General features: G+C 41.6%; 1 protein-coding gene across 1 annotated transcript in view; it reads right to left on the bottom strand.

The window, feature by feature from the left end:
• Positions 1–839: 839 nt before the first annotated feature.
• arhgap5 (Rho GTPase activating protein 5) overlaps positions 840–19,092 on the bottom strand; it is a 47,118-nt gene continuing 28,865 nt past the window's right edge. The window contains exons 4-7 of the mRNA XM_063908992.1: positions 13,639–13,716; positions 10,454–10,585; positions 7,285–7,390; positions 840–5,494 (exon numbers count right to left, since the gene is read on the bottom strand). Of these exons, the coding sequence (XP_063765062.1) occupies positions 5,173–5,494; positions 7,285–7,390; positions 10,454–10,585; positions 13,639–13,716 (638 nt within the window). The 3' untranslated portion in view covers positions 840–5,172. The remainder of the gene's footprint in view (positions 5,495–7,284; positions 7,391–10,453; positions 10,586–13,638; positions 13,717–19,092) is intronic.

The raw sequence follows: 19,092 nt of genomic DNA, 5'->3' as shown, positions 1-19,092 counted from the left end.
CTTTGGTTGAATGTCCAATAAAGATGCTGTTGCTTTTGTGCAGCGCAGTTCAGATGTTGACCACGAGATGGCGCGGTTTACCTTCTCACCATCTGATGGTCTGCAGGCGGAGCTGTGTTCAGATCCTGACTCACAACACTGTTCACATCACCAATAAACACTCAAATACATTACATATAGCATAACTATCACACAAAACTGTGAATGCTTGTATTTTAATTGTATATACTCCACATGAACCAGCCACATATCATTTGTATTCACTTTATGAATGTGGTAAAGTGTACCAAAAAATGTTGATGTAGGACTTTAACTTAAAATGGATTATTTTAAACGTTTGGGTTTTACTTTTGAGTGTTATTATATGTTAATACTTCATAGGTTTGGTTTGTATTCAATAAGCAAAACTAATATTGTAAGTTCTGAGAAACCTTATAGAATTTAGTTTGATCTTTAATTGTGACTTTTGATTTCCACAAGTCATTAAATACTTCTAACAAACCACAACACATGCTTCATATTTGTTTGAAAAAAGTCAAATGTGCATGTGAAAACATTTAAATAAAATAGATCTTAGAGGATGTCATATTGACACAAATCAAAGCTAGTACAACTTGTAGAAGTACTACTGTTTTGAGTACTGAGGTATTTAAATGAACACAGAAAACTTCCCTCCTGAGAATGTTATGTTATAACTAAATAAATGTGTATTTATGAAGCCATAAAAATAAGATAGAAATTGGAGTTTAAAGCAGCAACAGGGTCCGCGGGGGAAACAGGACAGTACAGGTGTATTGAAATACAGACCAAGGAAGAAATAAAACACTCAGAAGTTTTTTTGGAAAAAAAGAAACTTTATTTGGAAACATTATGGAGAAAGAACAGAACAAAAAAACTTGTTTTAGACTTTTTTCATTTCTGAAAATCATTTTTATTTACTATAATACACAGCGGATGACGTTAAGAGTCAGTTGGTTTGTACACTGGTGTGACTGGATGAGAGCAGATCTTATCAACAGGATGATCAAACATTAAAAAAAGAGTTTGATTGATTGATGAAAAAACTACAGACAAACAGCTTAATCTTTTATTATCTAGCAGCTGCTGAGACCCTCCCCAACCCCCCCACCCTCCCACAAAATAAAAATAATAATCGTAGATCAGGACGCCCTTGGCTCCGTTCCACTTCCCCCATTCGCTCCCTTCAATGTGCCCTTCAGTCCAACGTCATAAAACCTTAAAATGGGCTTTTGGCTTCGTTCCATTCTGAATATGTATCCCCCTTTACAGCTAACCCCTTACCCTCTCATTCACAACTCAAAGGGAGATGATGTGTCATTCGTCTCGCAGTGGGTCCCATTCCAGACACGTGTCTCCTTCAAAGTGCCCTTTAAAGGGTCCGCTAAATCAGATTTGTGTCGATGTTCGGAGACAGGCTTTTGGCCGCATTCCATTTCACTTCAGTACGGCCTTTTTCTCTTAAATGAAGGACGGCGTCTTTCCTTTTCTACCTCTAGAGTTGTTGTAATTGTAGACAAGATCTAAATCCTGTGAAATCTGCAAGAAAAAGGGGCTTAAATTGACAATCATGTTAAGTTTGTAAGATTATCAAACCTTACTTCTTTAAATACCGTGTTTTGTCCGATTTACAATCCAAAATATCAAACAACATGACATTTAGAAGTCCTACAAAATGTAGAATTACCCAATATTAGGGAATTGGAGCTTTTACTCAATAGTTTACTGTAATGGTCAAAATAAATTAAGTTTAAGCTGAAAATATATATTTATTTTTTAACTAAAACTCGTTTGAAGAGTTTAAAGAGGAAAAGTATAAAATGCACTTCATTTATTTGAAAGGTAGTGGATTTTAAAAGCATCTCAAGACAGAAATTCCCTCATGACGTTATCCGGGTTCAGATTTCAGTCATCCAAAAAATAAAAAGCTGACCGACTTCAGGAACCCTGGAGACACACATCAGAATTGGGACGCACCCCTGCTCGACAGTATCGTATAATTGGAACCCTCCCCCGTCGCTGGCGTTCATCGAAACACTTCTGAGTCGTTTTGCTGATCACGTTTTGGCCCTCTTTCACTTTCCTTCCAACTTTTTATACTTCCTTCACCACATACAGCCAGACACTAGCAGAGCAATGCATTCTGGGTATAATGGACCATTAAAGGATCCATTTGCTTTGACTTTTCAAGTTAATGAAAAACTGTTAAATTATGAATGAAGGGCTTTCAAACTGCTGATCAGACTTTGACCGTTATGTCACATTCACCGATATTCATGCATTTATCTTAAGCTCATATAAAGCCATGAATTAAAGTGAAATGGTGTATTAGTGGTAGTTTTGGCAGAAGTAGTTGGTAAAAACCTTCAAGATGTCTTAAAGTCCACACACCCGAGTCATTTTCCGACTACTAAAAGACTCTTCTGTCCATCTGGATTAAATAATATTCCATTAGGCGTCTGGTATGACATTTGAACTTTAAATGATAATACATCTCCTGGTGTTATTTGGTACTAAATAAAGTAAAAAATGACTTCTTCTTCTTCAAACTTTTATTCTGTATAATGCTGAATTGTTTTCCTGCCAGGAGACGTGTGGAGCCGCCCCGCTGTGTCCTGATTAAAAGACTCCGGGTGAGGCCGCCGGCAATTAGCTGGAAATTAATTGATTAGAAGTGTGCCAATTGGAAACTCCACTTCCTCTATAATTAGAGCCAAATTACCAGGGCAGGAAGCATTCAGATCCTTTACCCAGGTAAGAGTGGCAAGACTGCAACGTAAAAAAGACTAGATATGTATTAATATGGAGGGCAACTAAATGTAGGGAGGGGAAAGGTAGGGGATCTCCCTCTGAAATGTCATGGAGTACGTAGAAGGAAATAAAGATACTCAAGTAAAGTGTACTAGAGAAACTTAGAGGGGCCATATTCTGCTCATTTTTAGGTTCAAATTAGTATTTGGTTCCTCTACTGTGACATGTCTCCATCCGTCTGAAACCAGAGTCTGTTCTGATTGGGTAGCTGGCCGCGTGGTCTGCTGTGATTGGTCCACCGCTTAGAGATGTCCCGTTCCTTAGCCTATCACGTACAATGTGTCAGAGTGCTAGCAGATAGAAGTGTTCTAACGTGATGTCACTATGTTCCGGGAACTTTGGGATTTCAAGCCTTTGCAGACCATTGACATGCACTAAAACCAATGTGACGCACTACAGGAAACGGACAAACCCAAAACAAGCATATTAGGGCCTCTGAATTGATTCAGACGTGTAAAAGAAAGCGCCACAGATTCATATGTTTGGGTATGAAGTCGTATTTTTCATGCAGCAGGTGGAATGCGTTTATCCAGATGGACAGAAGAGTGTTTGAAGTTTCTGTAGAACATCTTTTTAATCTTTTAGAAGAGCGATACTCGGCGTGTATACGATCAGCAGAACAAAAGTTAACACAGCCACTGAGTTAAACTCAACCTCAACTCTAACGACCTCTCCCTCAGCCTCTCAAAGTGTCATCGATGAAGAGAGCGACGAGGGATTTACCTTCGCTTTCAAACGAGCCAAAGAGGATTAAAACCCACAGATCTGTTATCAAACCCGCTCCCCTTCCACACACACACGCATTCAGACACTCACACACACCATCAGATTAAAAAAAAGATGGGTTTCACCATCAGAACCACAAAGAAATATGATTATAGCTTCTGACAGATTATACAGTCCAGTACCCCGTGGTATTTCACTAAATCAGCAAACGTCTGCTGCTGATATATTTATATATATATTTATACTTATATATACTTCTTTTCCTCTATTTAGGGAAAACTATTCGACATATAACCAAAAATATGATATTAAAGAGTTGATTTCTTGCATGACGGTGAATAAACAGATGCAAAAAAAGACTCCTCTTGAGAGGTTTTCCTGTTACCCTTAAACCCCAAAACAAAAAGCAGAGATTCAGATCAAATCAAATCTGAACATTTAAAGTTTTTCATTTCATTTTTTTAAACTTCTTTTTTTTTATCTCACTAAGTGGCAAAAAACAGAGACATGCAAATTCTTAGCTTCCAACAAACCAACGCAAAGCAGAAATGAAGAGCCTCCGCGGGGGAAGATGCCTCGGAAAAGATCCAGAATGCATTGCGACGTAGTGGTTTTCCTCACTGGTGTGCCACCGCCGAGGGTTAGAGGCTCTACGGGGACGATACGGTGAGCGGGAGGTTTGGAGTAAAGTCCGTTCAACCGGATTCTTTCGTACGGAGTGTAACGAGTCCACCTTTTCTTTTTGTATTATTCCCTCCTGGATCCCCTCTTCCCTCTGCAGAGAAGGAACACACTGGCTGCAGACCAGCCACACACACACACACACACACACACACACACACACACACACACACACACACACACACACACACACACACACACACACACACACACACACACACACACACACACACACACACACACACACACACACACACACACACACACACACACACACACACACACACACACACACACAGTTGAAATTATAAAAATAAAAAAACAGACAGACATGACATTGGCGTGTGGAGCACAAATCGTGCATGTGCTGTCCTTTTAGGGGGTCAACGTTCATGAAGCAGGGGGGGGGGCGGGATTATTCTGTTTACCCCTCAAAATAATCCACGATTTTCACGAGGGGTTCGTTGATTGTTCCGACGTCTGGTGGGAAAAGATTGACTGATTTTGGGTCGACAGGAGAAGAACAGTCAGTCAAATATCTAATGAGTCAGCGTTCATATTTGAGTTGCAGTCGTGGGGTCTCTCTAAGTTTTAACTTCCCTTTTCAGTTGTCTCAAAGCAGGAAAACATGGGGGGGGGGGGGGTTTAAGCGGGGGTTTGCTCAGTGTGCTATTCCATCAGGGTAAAGGTAAATCTTTATTAGTAAATCCAAGTAAGACCCTGCTAAAGTGTTCTCTCTATGTGCCGAATCATCTATATTCAGTCTTGCAAAAAGGGTCGGAAAAATTAGTTCCAAAACCAAAAAAAAGGTGACGTCCGATTGTCTCTAATCCGGGATTTAACAGATTAGTTTTAATCCGACAAACGATGTGTCTCTGAACGCTCAATCACCGGCAAACAATTAATGGACTGCATTTCCCAGCATGCTCTCCCCAGTTAGATGAGCGGGTCGGGGTGCAGCGTGTGCTGGATCTGCTGCGGCTGCAGGGGCGGGGGCAGCTGCAGGGGGAGCAGCGCCTCCACCATGTTGTGGCAGTGGTGCGGCGGCGGCGTCCCCTCGCTGCTGGAGCTCTCGGCCACCTCGCCGCCGTGGAAGAAGTAGTCGCTCTGCACGATGAAGGACTCGATGACGGCCTGGTTCAGCTTGGTGGTGGACAGCGTGTCCTTGTTCTCGAAGTCGGGCCGCATCAGCGTCGGCCAGAAGCAGATGGACAGGTTGTCCGCCGTCATCAGCGTGGTCTTACTGTGCTGGCTCACCCTGGGGGAGGAAAGGGTGGAGAAAGGTTTAATAAAATGGCAAATATATCCAGGAAATGACAGGAAACAAGCGCTTCAGGAGCTACGAGGATAGATGTTGGGTGGTTTCAGGCGCTGATTAACAAATGAACACGTCACCTCATCAACTCACTATCCGCCCTGTGATTCACAACACTGTCCATTACAGATACAATGCTAAAACACATCTTTCTGAAGTATCTTAACTTGAGATATTTCCACTTTATACACTTTTTATTATGCATTTTGTGGCAAACTATGTGTACACAACAACACTTACAAAATAATTGAATTGGCAACTGAAATCTAAGACTATATAAAACGTAATGCCTTCATCTAACTGGCTTCCTTAGATTTAACTTGGTCATTGCACAGAACATGAGTACTGAGACCATGAAATGCAGTTAGCAGACATAAAAGAGTTTAAATATACACAGTAAGGACAGTATATGTGTGTATAGACGCTGTAAACAGTGTGGTATAGAAGCAGAATACACTATAGAGCTGGTAGAAATAAAGACAGCATGATATTCCTCTCCTAAAAACTGAGGATTCGGTGTTAACTGTTACTGGTAGATCAGCTGATTCTGTCTCGCTGGAGCGTCAGCGGACTCTTCTGATTAAATCACAGACCGACGCAGTGTGACATTATGATTAGGGTCGGATCATTTATTAAATCTTTGTAGGATTCATTCTGTTAGTGACGGCTGTCATTTCATCCTGTCACTGAGCATCGTGCAGCAGGAGGGAAGGGAGTGATCTGACCAGGTACCAGATATGATCTCTAGCCGGGGTGATCATTTCATAATCACAGAAAAAACAGACTTCACCAACTACACAGATTAGAGGAGCTATAGTTGCAACAGAGCGTGTACAAAATGTGTTTTTGAGGGAGATTTGAGTCATCTACCTACAGCTCTCTCTTATCCACTTGTTTGGTCGGGTTTGGTCAAAAAATAGATCTGCTTGTTGCTTTTGTTTTGCACTATAATAAGAGTCCTAGAGGTTTCATATACACGTCAGATCATTGTGAAAGTTCATTGTTTACATCCTGCAGCTGAAGAAAGCACCTTAAGAGTATGTGACAGAAAGCTGACTGTAAAATCCACATCACTTCTGCAGAATTGGAGACGACGAACAGGAGGGTAAAAGTAAATGTGCATTTTTTTGTATGTATTTATATATTTCTGCTTTTATATTAAGGTTGGATTCCAGCTTTTTATAATCAACCAGGTACTTTTACCCTTTGAAAAAAGCTTAATTTCTTAATTTTATAGCAAATATCAAGCCCATTTTATCTGGAGCGAGAGGAATCAGGGACGATTTTAGATTATTGACTTATGTATTTATGGGACATGAAGATGTTTGTTTATTTTTTCTTGCTCTTACTTGAAATAAACAAGTTGATATGGCTTCTAGATGTTTCAGAGCAGGGTTCACTCAGTTCAGTTTTCTTAGGGATAACTCAGCAGACAGTCGTGAGAGCAGTTCATGAGACGGCATCTGCAAGTGTACGGAAAACTGAAAGTTGTGTGCGTGTCAGCTCGATGTTGAAAACTGCAAACGTCCCGACGTGTGTGACAGCAGCTTTAGAGATGAAGTGGAGAAGCTACCTGCTGCGATGTGTTCACTGTCATCACAGGGAAACGTATATTTCAACGTCGAGGCGTTTAGCCCCGGCAGGAGCTTCATACCGAGGGTTTAACTCCAACACACACACACACCGACTGTGGAGTGTGTGTGTTTATCTGTGTGCACGTGTTTGTTTCTTACCTGTTGAGGTGTGTGATGATGAACTTGAAGACCTGGTAGTTGACAGACGGAAACTTCTTCACGATCTCCCGCAGAACTTGCAGACGCTCGATGTAGTCCACGATTTCTGACACACACACACAAACACACAGACACGCAAAAGGGAGAGAAAAGAGCAGGCATTTAACATTTCACACACATTCTCTCTGGGGAAACGGAAATTACAGTATACTCTCTGGAAAAAACAAAAGGATGAGATGCTGCCAAGAGCATCTCCCACGCTCTGCGCGCACGCATCACGTCTCTCTCTCTGCAGCGATTTGAAACAAAGCAGGTCGGTTTCTGCACACTACCAATATAAACATGTTTGCCTCTACATTTAGAGCAGTGGAACAGCTGATTTATGACTGAACTGTTTTTACTTTTATTGAAATACACAACAGTAAAGAACACAATGCTTGACGGTTGCGATCGTTGGCTTTATTCGGAACGTGTAGAGGATTTTTTAGCAATTCATTTCAGTTTTTATCATCAAGCAGACAATCTTTTTGCTAAATCTCCCAAAAATACCTTAAAAAAGATTACATTTAAAGCCTAAATTAATTGTAAAAAAGCAGCAGAATCTCATGTGGGAGGAAAAGTAAGAAGCAAGTGGATTTACTTGATAAGTAATAATATTTTCCAATAAAACAGCCATATATATTTACTATTGAATACATTATAAGATTAAGATTAAAAAGTCATTTACTAATGCAGGATATTAAATTAGAGATGACGTGTGATTAAATTGTCTTGTTTCATAAGCAGATAATAATAATAATAATAATAATAGGTTTTATTTATTCAGGGCCTTTTAAAGGACCCAGGCCGCTTTACTTGAGATAGCACAGACAACAAAACAAACACACAAGGCAAATAATAAAGTAAAATGAATAAATGGCAGTAGGAGGGAAAGCAGGGGGACTGTGATGGGTCAGAGGTCAAAGGCCGTGGTGAAGAGGTGAGTTTAATGGTAGGAAATAAAAGCAGAAAGCGAAAAAAGTGAGATTGTTTCTGTGGAAAAGAGAAGAATGGGACGGATAATGTGATCTGACATAATGCTAAACTGTGCAGATGTTTAGTCTCAGTAAAAAACAACTAGAAAACAACAAATAAATAAACAGAAAACACATCTGTCTGTGTTCCTGGAGAGCACGCTGCCTCTGAAGCTCATCCTCTCCGGAGAATTCCTCTCTTCCTGCGGGCGAGAAGCTCGTCGGAGCAGAAGCGCTCGACTCGACGATTTAATATTTAAAGAGCAGATGTGAAACGAGAGCTTTCACCTGTGGAGTGTCACAACAAAGCGCCCCCCCCCCCCATGTCTGGAATATCCGGGAGAATATTCCAGACATTCCAGGAGCAACGGGGAGCCTTTTTCAAAATATTTTTGGACAATAATTTACGACCGCACACGTAACGACTTATTCCTCCTGCACGCGATCAATCACCCTAACGAGGAGCCAGAGGCAGCCTTTGACCCCGTAACGGCCCTGAAGGGGTCAAAGGTCATTAATCCACAGAGCCATATCTCAACATTAACTAGAGGTATAACACAAAGGAACGTTTACCAGGGGACACGCAGAGCAATTTAATCCCCCTTTCATCCTGTATATATGAATCAATCTTAGATATCTCACTTATATAGGGCTGTCCACCCCCTTTACCCACAATGCAACGGGTTTGTAAGAAATAAATCTGGTAAATAATACAATTTACGAAATGTAATTACTAAACAAACGTTAAAAAATCTATTTATTTATTAATAATAATAAAGGAAAATTAGTATTAATATTCCTTTAAAGCAAGTTAGCATTTTCTTTTCTTTTTTTAATTAACTTAATTTGACAGTTTCAGCTATACAAATATGTGTGGTTATTTAAATCCAATTAATGCTGCTGTTTAAATGTTGCACCACCACCCTGTCAACACATGTGCTTGCCTCCCTTATGCCGCTTTTCCACCAACCCGGAGCCGGAGCCGGAGCCGGAGCCGGAGCCGGAGCCGGAGCCGGAGCCGGAGCCGAAAAAGATCTGTTTTTTTGTGTTTCCACCACAGCGGCGCCGGCTTTAAGCGCCGAAAAACCCGATCTTTCTGGCCCCACTCGGCTGCCCGGCAAGATCCATGGGGAGGGGGGGTATGCATCAGCTGCTTGTGTGACAGTCAGACAGTGAATATGAATCAGTCATAGGAGGGCACGTAAATGGTTACGTCATGAGGCAAACTATGACGCAGCTCCACTTGAGCTCCACTCGGTCTCTGAGTGGTGGAAACACAAGGGGTGCTACAGGCTAGAACCAGCAACTTGCCAGAAAAGGAAAAAAAAAAGGACCTTGAACCGGATCCAGTTTGGTGGAAAAGGAGCATCAGTGTGTTAAAGCTTAAAGGGAACTTATAATGCTAATTTTCAGGTTCATATTTGTATTTTGTGCCTGTACTGTCTCCATGCTTTAATGTGTGAGGGAAAGAGAAAGTCAAAGCAAGGCACCGAAATAAAAAAGGGAAGTGAGGGACAGAAAGGAAGAGAGAGGATGCGTTTCTCCTCCAGAGTATTTGACTCATTTTCCAGAGAAGAAGAAGAACCGGCAGTGTGAGTATTTTTAGTTCATTAATCTGCTGTTGTCAGCTTCAGTAACACTAATATGAACGAACACACACACACACACACACACACACACACACACACACACACACACACACACACACACACACACACACACACACACACACACACACACACACACACACACACACACACACACACACACACACACACACACACACACACACAGTGTAGATGTCTGACGCCCTGCAGAAAGCCTCTTAAGAGAGAGTGTGATGTGACAGAAAACTTAGCTTCACTTCTGCAGCATTTAAGACGTCTGCTTCAAACACGAAGGTAAATGTGTGCTTGTGTTTCTCTATATCTGCTCTTTGTGATGTCTCTTCAAGGATACACAGGCTGGAATCAAGCTTTCATAGTTAGCTAAGTACTTTATGCATGTCTAACCTTTCAATAAAAGCAATTCCTCAAGTCGAAAGTGTATTTTTTGTACACTTTTCCATCAAATTCAAAGCATTTTCTATGCAGGAGCTGCAGGAATCCAAAAGAATTTTAGACCCTGAAGGTGTTTGTTTATTTGTTTATTCTTACTTGCGGCCTCCACCAGCTCCGGGTGCAGGCTGTAGGGGATGAGCGGGTCGGGCAGGTCGGCGAAGAAAGCCTTCAGCGCTCCGGCAGCAGCGTTCACCGCCACGTCCATCACCACGAAGTCGATACTGTGATCTACAGAGAGAGAGGGAGGGAGAGAGTCATGACTCCATGCTTGCTTTTTAAAAATAGTCCCATTATGATGCAGTGGTTTGAGTGTTGTTCGGGTGATTTGGGAGGTTGTTAAAGATGTAAAGGTCTGAGACACAGTGCAGAGAAAGATGGTGTGGTCTGTTTTAAATCTACATCAAATAAAGTGTAGATGTCTGCACTGAAAATGGAAACTAGACGTAAAAATTGAGTTTAATTACGTTGATTAAAATCCCTTTGAGCATTTCTTTTTTCCTCATAGTAGCTGTCAAAGGCCCAAAATGCCACTGAATAACACAAATAGAGGCATAAAGATAAAGGAACTATAAAGAGAAGTGCAAAGCATATTTGACATTATATTCTTCTTAAGTTACCAAAACCTCAACTCTGTATTGTCCCACAACCAAATAAATAAGAAGGGGCATTACCAATAACGGATGGTCTCCTTTAATATTTGAATTTAATGCAATGATCATCAACCCAAGGCTTGGAGCTTTCTAGAAATGTTCCTGTCAAGGCACCACACTCTGGAAACATCTGCAGTAACAACATGAACATTTGGGTCTACTTTGCTCCTTAAAAGAAATCTAATTATATACGATTAGTGTCCACAAATTGTCTTTAGACTTCCCCGGTCTTGGGGGCAGTTTATTAGCTATAAAAGTGAGTCACTAAAGAGCAAAACCAGGACCCACTTTTGTAAATTGAAGCCCTTTTAGCCACCTACGGTTCATGTAAAACTTGTGTCTTGGACCTGGATCTGATAACCTGTGTTGATCCCTTCTGAGACGACTCAAACCGGGTCAGAGCTCCATCTTGACACGGATATCAAAGAGCTGCGGAGTGTTTGTGTCTCAGCAGCACAGAGTCTATCTCTCTGACGCACAGAGGACCCAGTGTTTCTCTGATGGAGCGAACAGAAAACCGGCTCCCAAACAACTATCTCCATGACTTCCCTTTGAGATGATATTTCTGTTTGCGTCGCAGCTTCAATCTGCAGTTCGTGACACACATCAAACCGGTGTCAGCTTTTCTAATTAACCCCAGAGAAATGGGATGAAGAAGAAGAAAAGACACGTCACTTCCTGTTTTGACCGTAGGAAGATGAGAAGAGTGAGGAGGAAAGGGAGCGAGAAGGAGGACAGAGCCCTGAGGAAACATGACAGCTGTCACACTCGATTTAAAACACTGCCAACACACACACACACACACTGAGCCCATCAGAGAGACTCTCAAGGAAATAAAGATAGGGGGGAGGCAGTATGGCGATAATCATAAACAACAGGAAATGCACAACGAGGAAGGAAGAGATTGAGGAAGAACGGAGCAAAGGCAGACATTAAAGGAATAATGGATTAGAAACAGCCGGTGTTTGATAAGTGTTTTTAAATAAACAACCAACAGCTTCTGCCCACGCTGTTAATGAAGCAGAACCACAGCGACCTCTAAATCCCCAGAAGAATCCCCCCCCGTTACTCCCCAAAGCAAATTCATTTTAATATTCCACTATTTCCATCTAAATAGATGCAGCTTAGAGAGGAGGAAGTGGCCGGTAGCCGGCAGCCCTCTCCACTGACAGAGGAGCTAATTGGCTGTAATGGTGATGTTCACACACAGATGGGATGGAAATGGAGCGAGGGGGAAGATATAAAGACACATAAAAGCAGACAGAGTGGAGTTTATTTCAGATATTTTGGGACAGCGGGTCTACACAATGTGTGGCATCTCTTATCTGTGATGATTTACAGCGGTATTTTGCCATTTGGTGACATTTATTTATCTATAATTTGATACACAGAGGGATTAAATACCAACTGGATGACTGGATGGGCAGAGATTTCTCAGGCATTCACAGGAATATGAGAGGAGTAGAATATGTATTGTGTTTTATTTATGTTGTTTATTACACCGGGGAAACCACGCTTTTGTCATTAGGCATGTTCTTTGGGGTTGTTTCTTTGTTATACTGCCTGAAAGAAATGCGTTTTAAATAAAGTCAGTGAACAAAGAATGGAAAGTAAGTAGAATATTGACACAACTTTACTACTCCAACAGTGTTGTGGTCTGCTTGATAAGATAAGGTGGATCTTTATTCATCCTGAGGGGTTCTGCAGGAGGAGTGTGTGGTGCCAAGTAGAGAAGAATGCAAACACAACGTAAGAATAAAAGCTCTCCGAGTTAGCTTTGGGCTTTCGCCATGAGCTCAGTATTTATTAACTAACGGTGAATGTTTTATTTGCACCACTAAAAGCAGTCATGCATAAGGTAATGACTAGTCCTGTCTGCACTGTGACTGGAAACATACACTCAATCATTACTGGATTACTTCCAATAAAAGTAAACTATAAAGCAAACTCAGAGGTTATAAGGAGCTCTTTTTAATGCGAGTTCTATGTGGATGGTTCTCTGTTCATTCACACTGATTTAGGACACACTTTTTTTAATGTAAAATACCTGAATTGTGCAGAGATTTTAAAGATTTCAAGATACCTTCTTTTGCTTATAATATTGTGTGTGTGAAGACCGTTGGTTTCTAACTTTGATAAGCTCATTAACAAGCTTACTGATGTTTCGATGTATTTGCAAAGTTAAAACCCACATATGCTTACTATAATAAAGGGGAAAATAGGAAACAAAGCGATAAATAATCGATGTGAGGCTGAAGGAACCTGCTGTGATCAAGCGCCGGGCTGTAAGCGGAGTGATTCCTGCCTGTGGCGGCTGTGTTTATTCTAACAGCAGCTCTGGCAGCTCACCAAACTCTCACTTTTCTCCACAGGGCGCATGTGTTTCTCTTTAAGCACTTCTGCAGCGTGGTCAGGTTTGGACTCTCTGCGGGTTGGATTTATTGCACACATCACACAAGCGCCACCCGATTGGTAACATGCTCTCCGAAGAGTCCGTGGGAAAATGATCAGGATTTGAGAAAAAGGAAAACATAACGAGAAACTGCTGCTGCACATGTGCTCCTTCTTCAGGTTTTTCTAGGTAGCTGAGGAGTGTGTGTGTCTGGGCAGGCATGTGTAGGGGTGTGTCACCTTGATCAAACTGTTTCTGGATGTTGTCCTGGTCCGTCTTGTTCCCGCTGACGCGATACAGGCCTTCTGTCGTCAGACCTGCACACACAGACATCACACTTCCATTTAAATGCAATATAGAAAGCATTACACACATAAAAAAAAGTGCATTAAATACGCTGAATTTAAACAGACGGAGCAACGGGAGCAGAGCTTCATCTCATGTGGCTTGCTGTAACCACATGCTGAGATTGTTCTGGATCGAGGCTGGAAGCTTTCACGCCATAAATTCTGTAAAAAGGTTTGCCCTCTCTCTGAGCTTTGAGAGCCTCTGATGCTCACTGTTCACCATGAGTAGGTTTGGCTGTTTTCTCATTATGTTCTTGATGATTGCTGGTTTCCTACACATGTGCAACCAGTGATTGAAGGATGTTTGTGGTGATGGGACGATCATTTCATCTTGAAGATTATTGGTCAAGGCCACCAGGGAATCCACACGCAGCAGTGATACAAACAGGACAATTTTGTACAGATATGATCAAAAAAGTGCTTTCTTTTCAAGGGTTTTGGAAGCGATGGATATAAAGCAGCATTGACGCAAGTCACCGACGCATACACATGACAATCAGTGTTGAGCAAATCTTTACGTAGCTTAGCATAAAGAAGGAAAGGGAAAAAGAGAAAGGGTAAAGATGGAGGAGGCAAACCAGCTTTCGTTGTCATTCAAATTCAAAACGTTTTTTATCTATCTTTGAAAGCACAGCCAAGTTTTAGAGTCGGTGTTCCCATTTCCTGATTCTCTTTTGCTGATTTCAAGGCATTGAATCAAGTTAACCTTTAATCTATCTTTACAGTTTAACTCATTTGTAGATTTTTAGCTTATTCATATTTATCATTCTTCCTGTAGTTTTGTCGTTATATTTGGTTGTTTTTTTCTTTGTACTTTCACTTTTTTTCAGGAATTAGACCTGGAGTTATCTCCATTAATAAATCAGTCATAAATATTTGTAGTTTATTTATATGTGGTAATAAGTCTTGACTCTGGACCTTCTTCATAAAGCTTTCATCTGAGAGAAGCAGGTTTACTCAGCCCTGTTTTAGGCAATTGCTTATATTTAGTTGACATTCACTCATTATTTTGTGTCTGTTTTAGGTGCATTTATTGTCAACACGTATCAACTTAATTCTACCCTGTTGTTCAACCCAGAATAAGATGACTTACATGGCAGTGAAAGCTACTCCCAAACAGAGCAGAGCTTTTTCTCAACAACATGACAGTTCCTCTCGCACGTGTGGTCAGTTATATATAATTCAACAACGAAAAGATGTGAAACAATACAAGCTATTACTTATTTACAGGAGATGTCAAGTGTAGCTGCAACAGAGGCAAAGATTCCTGCTTCTGAGACGCTTTATATCCACAGTGAAGCGGATTACAACAAGAGGAAATGCATTTAAAACACAAACAGAGAATAAATCCTATGACCGTATACAGTGCAGACAGCTGGCACCTGACAGCTGATCTCAGACCAGCACATATGGAGAAACAGTGTCTTAATTAGAGCTATAATATGGCTGCTGTAATACACACACACACACGATCCATACAGGTTGTTCTGCTCTGTCGCTGCTGCTACTGCAAGGTCATCCACACTGCAGCATACATACATGCCTGTGTGTGTGTGTGTGTGTGTGTGTGTGTGTGTGTGTGTGTGTGTGTGTGTGTGTGTGTGTGTGTGTGTGTGTGTGTGTGTGTGTGTGTGTGTGTGTGTGTGTGTCTGCAGGGGCAGTTAAGCATAGACAGTTCTATGTAAATTCAGCTTTAATGGATTCTAGTAAATCTTGTCAAGTGTGCGAGAGTCAGTGTGTTTGTGTTTGTGTGTGTGTGTGTGTGTGTGTGTGTGTGTGTGTGTGTGTGTGTGTGTGTGTGTGTGTGTGTGTGTGTGTGTGTATTTACGTCGACTCAGGTGTGGCTGACAGAACACTTGAGTTTAGCCAGTAAATTAACGGACTCTAAAGAAAGCAGAGGGTATTCTTAATTACCTTTGTCTAATCAGCAACCCACTCAACCCAGTGTGTGTGTGTGTGTGTGTGTGTGTGTGTGTTTATATATATGTGGTGATACATTTTTTAAGGACTGATTTCCACTCCTCTCAGTTAACAACCTTCAGCCCGATGACAGACTGTTATCAAGTAAATTACCCGGTGCAGCAACTCCTTCTTCAAATATTCATTTCATTGAAATCCTCTGAGTCAGAGTCATGTGATCGTCCTGCAGGTTCTGCTTGTGCCTCACATATTTTCTTCACACATTCACTTGGCAAAAACACCTCAAAGTTTCACGTCTCGCAGTAGGCTGAACATCGAGGGCCCTAAAAACCATCCGGCGAGAAGCTGCTTCCTGAAGGGGAACGTCAGTGGTCACAAGATGAGCTGCAAATAACTCAATTAGAAATATGAGCCTGTGTTAAATACAGCAGAATCTCTAATTCTATTAAGCGTATGGATCTAAAACAATCAATAATGCAATGTATCTGGCAAACACATTATACCTTTACTGTCTTTTTACATCAGTGTATCACACGCTGTGGTCAATGTCTTTTGAAAAGCCCTGCAGCTGCTCTCTGTTATACCCAGTTGTACTAAAAGGAGTTTATTTAAGATAAGTGTAATCAAAGCTAATAAGGAGAGAAAATTCTGCTCATTTTCAGGTTCATATTTGTCTGTTTTGCCTCTACTAATGTTCAAAAAGGTCTTTATTTTTCTCATACTGCACCTCTTTTTCACCCTGTCTGAAACCAGAGCCCTGTCTGCTCTGATTGGCTGTTACAGACGTAAACATAGGAGTCCAACAGCAGTGTTTGAGGAGTGTGTGGGAGAGAAACACGGGGATTTTAGCCTTTGCAAACCATTTACATGCATTCAAATTCATACTAGAAAGTCCAAACCGTTTATAAATAGTAAATACAGAGTCTTCTTTTCTTCAAGGGGCCCTGAACGCAGCACCACTCATTCCCCTTTGGCCTTAAAGTGACCCGTCCAACGCCCTGTTCATCTTTGTCCTTGTGAGGACATTTGATTCTCAACAGGATATCTCACACACACACACACACACACACACACACACACACACACACACACACACACACACACACACACACACACACACACACACACACACACACACACACACACACACACACACACACACACACACACACACACACACACACACACACACACACACACACACACACACACACACACACACACACACACACACACACACACACACACACACACACACACACACACACACACACACACACACACACACACACAACCCGAGGGGAAGGAAGCTAACAGTGCAGCTCATGTTTGCATGTTTGAATCTGATAAGACTCGTCCTGCTGTGATATGATCTAATATCCTGATGCGCGCACACACACATACACTTGGGAGTATCACAGCTCCTCTCATCACTCTTCGTCTCTTATCTTATCTCAAATCTGTCAGATAAACTGTCTCTCCTCTACGCTATCTGTCTGCCCGTCAGTCTGTCTGACTGTCTCTCTGCTCATTGGCGAGTTGCCACCATTATTTTATTGCTTTGACAACCATCTGCTGTGGGAGTGGACAGGAAGCCAGTTCAATAAGCAAAAGTCAATCATCGGCTATTTTTAACTCTTATTTCACTGGTGAAAAGGACACACACACACACACACACACACACACACAAACACACACACACACACACAAGTGTTTGTTATTCTCTTTCATAACAGTTTGAAAGTTAACTCTGACCTTGAAAAGTTGTACTCCTCCTCTCAAGGCCTGTTTTATCAAGCGATTCAAACACAATCAGCCTTTTAGAGAAATATAAACGTTAGCAAACTGAACGCCACGCACGATAAATCACAATGACACTGCCTCGTAAAACTGATCACATTTCTCACTGTAGTGAAAGATCTCAAACAAACTGTATGTGTTCAATAATGGAACCAAGAAGCGTGATTCATTCCTACAGAAATAGAAACACAGAGACTGATTGTCGTGACGACTTGCCCCGAGATACTCACTCTATAAAAAGTTTAACAATCCCCGCGGTTGTTCAGGAATTCATTCAGAAATGGTTTGAAGCTCAGCTGCTTTTTGTCAGCTTAACGTCTGTGTTACTGTGCGTGGTGACCTCTGACCCCGGCAGTTAGATAATGACTCGTCACACTGCTGTGTTTACTCGTCTTTATAAATAGACGAGCGGCGCACAAACTGTTAAAGCATGTTATTCCCATTAACCGTAACGACTTTCAGGTGTGCTGAGAGAATCACATTTAAGATAGAGCAGCTGAACATGTAAACACAGTCTGTGTTAAAGTGGGGAACAGGAAACCGTTTACAGCGAGATCTGAGAAGGTTTTACTCACTGCAGCACGTGTTAATTTGCCATTTAATACAAGCTTGTGTTTTTAACACATGGTGTAGTAATGAGGAAGAGAGCCTTTGATGTGTTCTGCTGCTTTTAGGGTTGGGGAGACAAAAATCCATACTACAAATACGGATTAATCCCATTCAAAACCAAAACCAGCACTGAATGCATACAACTAAAAGGAAAACTGAAAGATAATGAACATTTTAAGGGGTTTACGCTTTCCTGTAGTGTTATTTAGGTTTTAGTGCGTGTAAATGGTCTGCAGAGGCAACAATCCCAAATTTCCGGAACATGGCGACATCACTTTTGTGTCAACACTCTCACTTCTATTGGCTAGCACTCCAACACATTGTACGTGATAGGCTAAGGGGCGGGACATCAGATCACACGGCCAGCTAACCAATCAGCGCAAACGGTGCTCTGGTTTCAGACAGAGGGTGAAAAGAAGAGCTGCAGCACAGGCAGTATGAAAAAATAAAGAGCTTTTTGAACATTAAAGCATGGAGACGTGTCCCAGGAGAGAGCATAATATAATCCACCTTAAATAATCCAAAGAGTTAACTTTTATCCGCAGCACTCTATTGTTTCTGTGATATTTTATTCATCCCAACCCGACCGTAAACAGGATCTGCCGGCTTCTAATTCACTGTTCCAGTTTCTCATATCCAGGACATAAAGTTCTGATCCCGCGCTCATTAAAAATACGCTCTGACATGCCAACATGCACGGACTCCTTTAAGGAAGATGAATGTGCAGGTAGAAGGCCTTGATTTTCCCCATGGAGCTTTTTCCCACAATCCTAAGGCTGAGAAACGAGCTGGTCTGGAAGTCATTCTGCTGCCGATACTCTGCTCAAGAGAGAGTGAGTGTGTCTGAGTGTGTGTGTGTGTGTGTGTGTGTGTGTGTGTGTGTGTGTGTGTGTGTGTGTGTGTGTGTGTGTGTGTGTGTGTGTGTGTGTGTGTGTGTGTGTGTGTGTGCAGGGTTATGTGTATGGAACTAATAACCTAAGGTGAGCACTTTCTTTGAATCACACACACACACACACA

This window comes from Eleginops maclovinus, chromosome 19 (assembly GCF_036324505.1).
Source record: "Eleginops maclovinus isolate JMC-PN-2008 ecotype Puerto Natales chromosome 19, JC_Emac_rtc_rv5, whole genome shotgun sequence".
Classification (NCBI taxonomy): Eukaryota; Metazoa; Chordata; class Actinopteri; order Perciformes; family Eleginopidae; genus Eleginops; species Eleginops maclovinus.
This window is presented reverse-complemented; position numbering and strand designations above follow the sequence as displayed.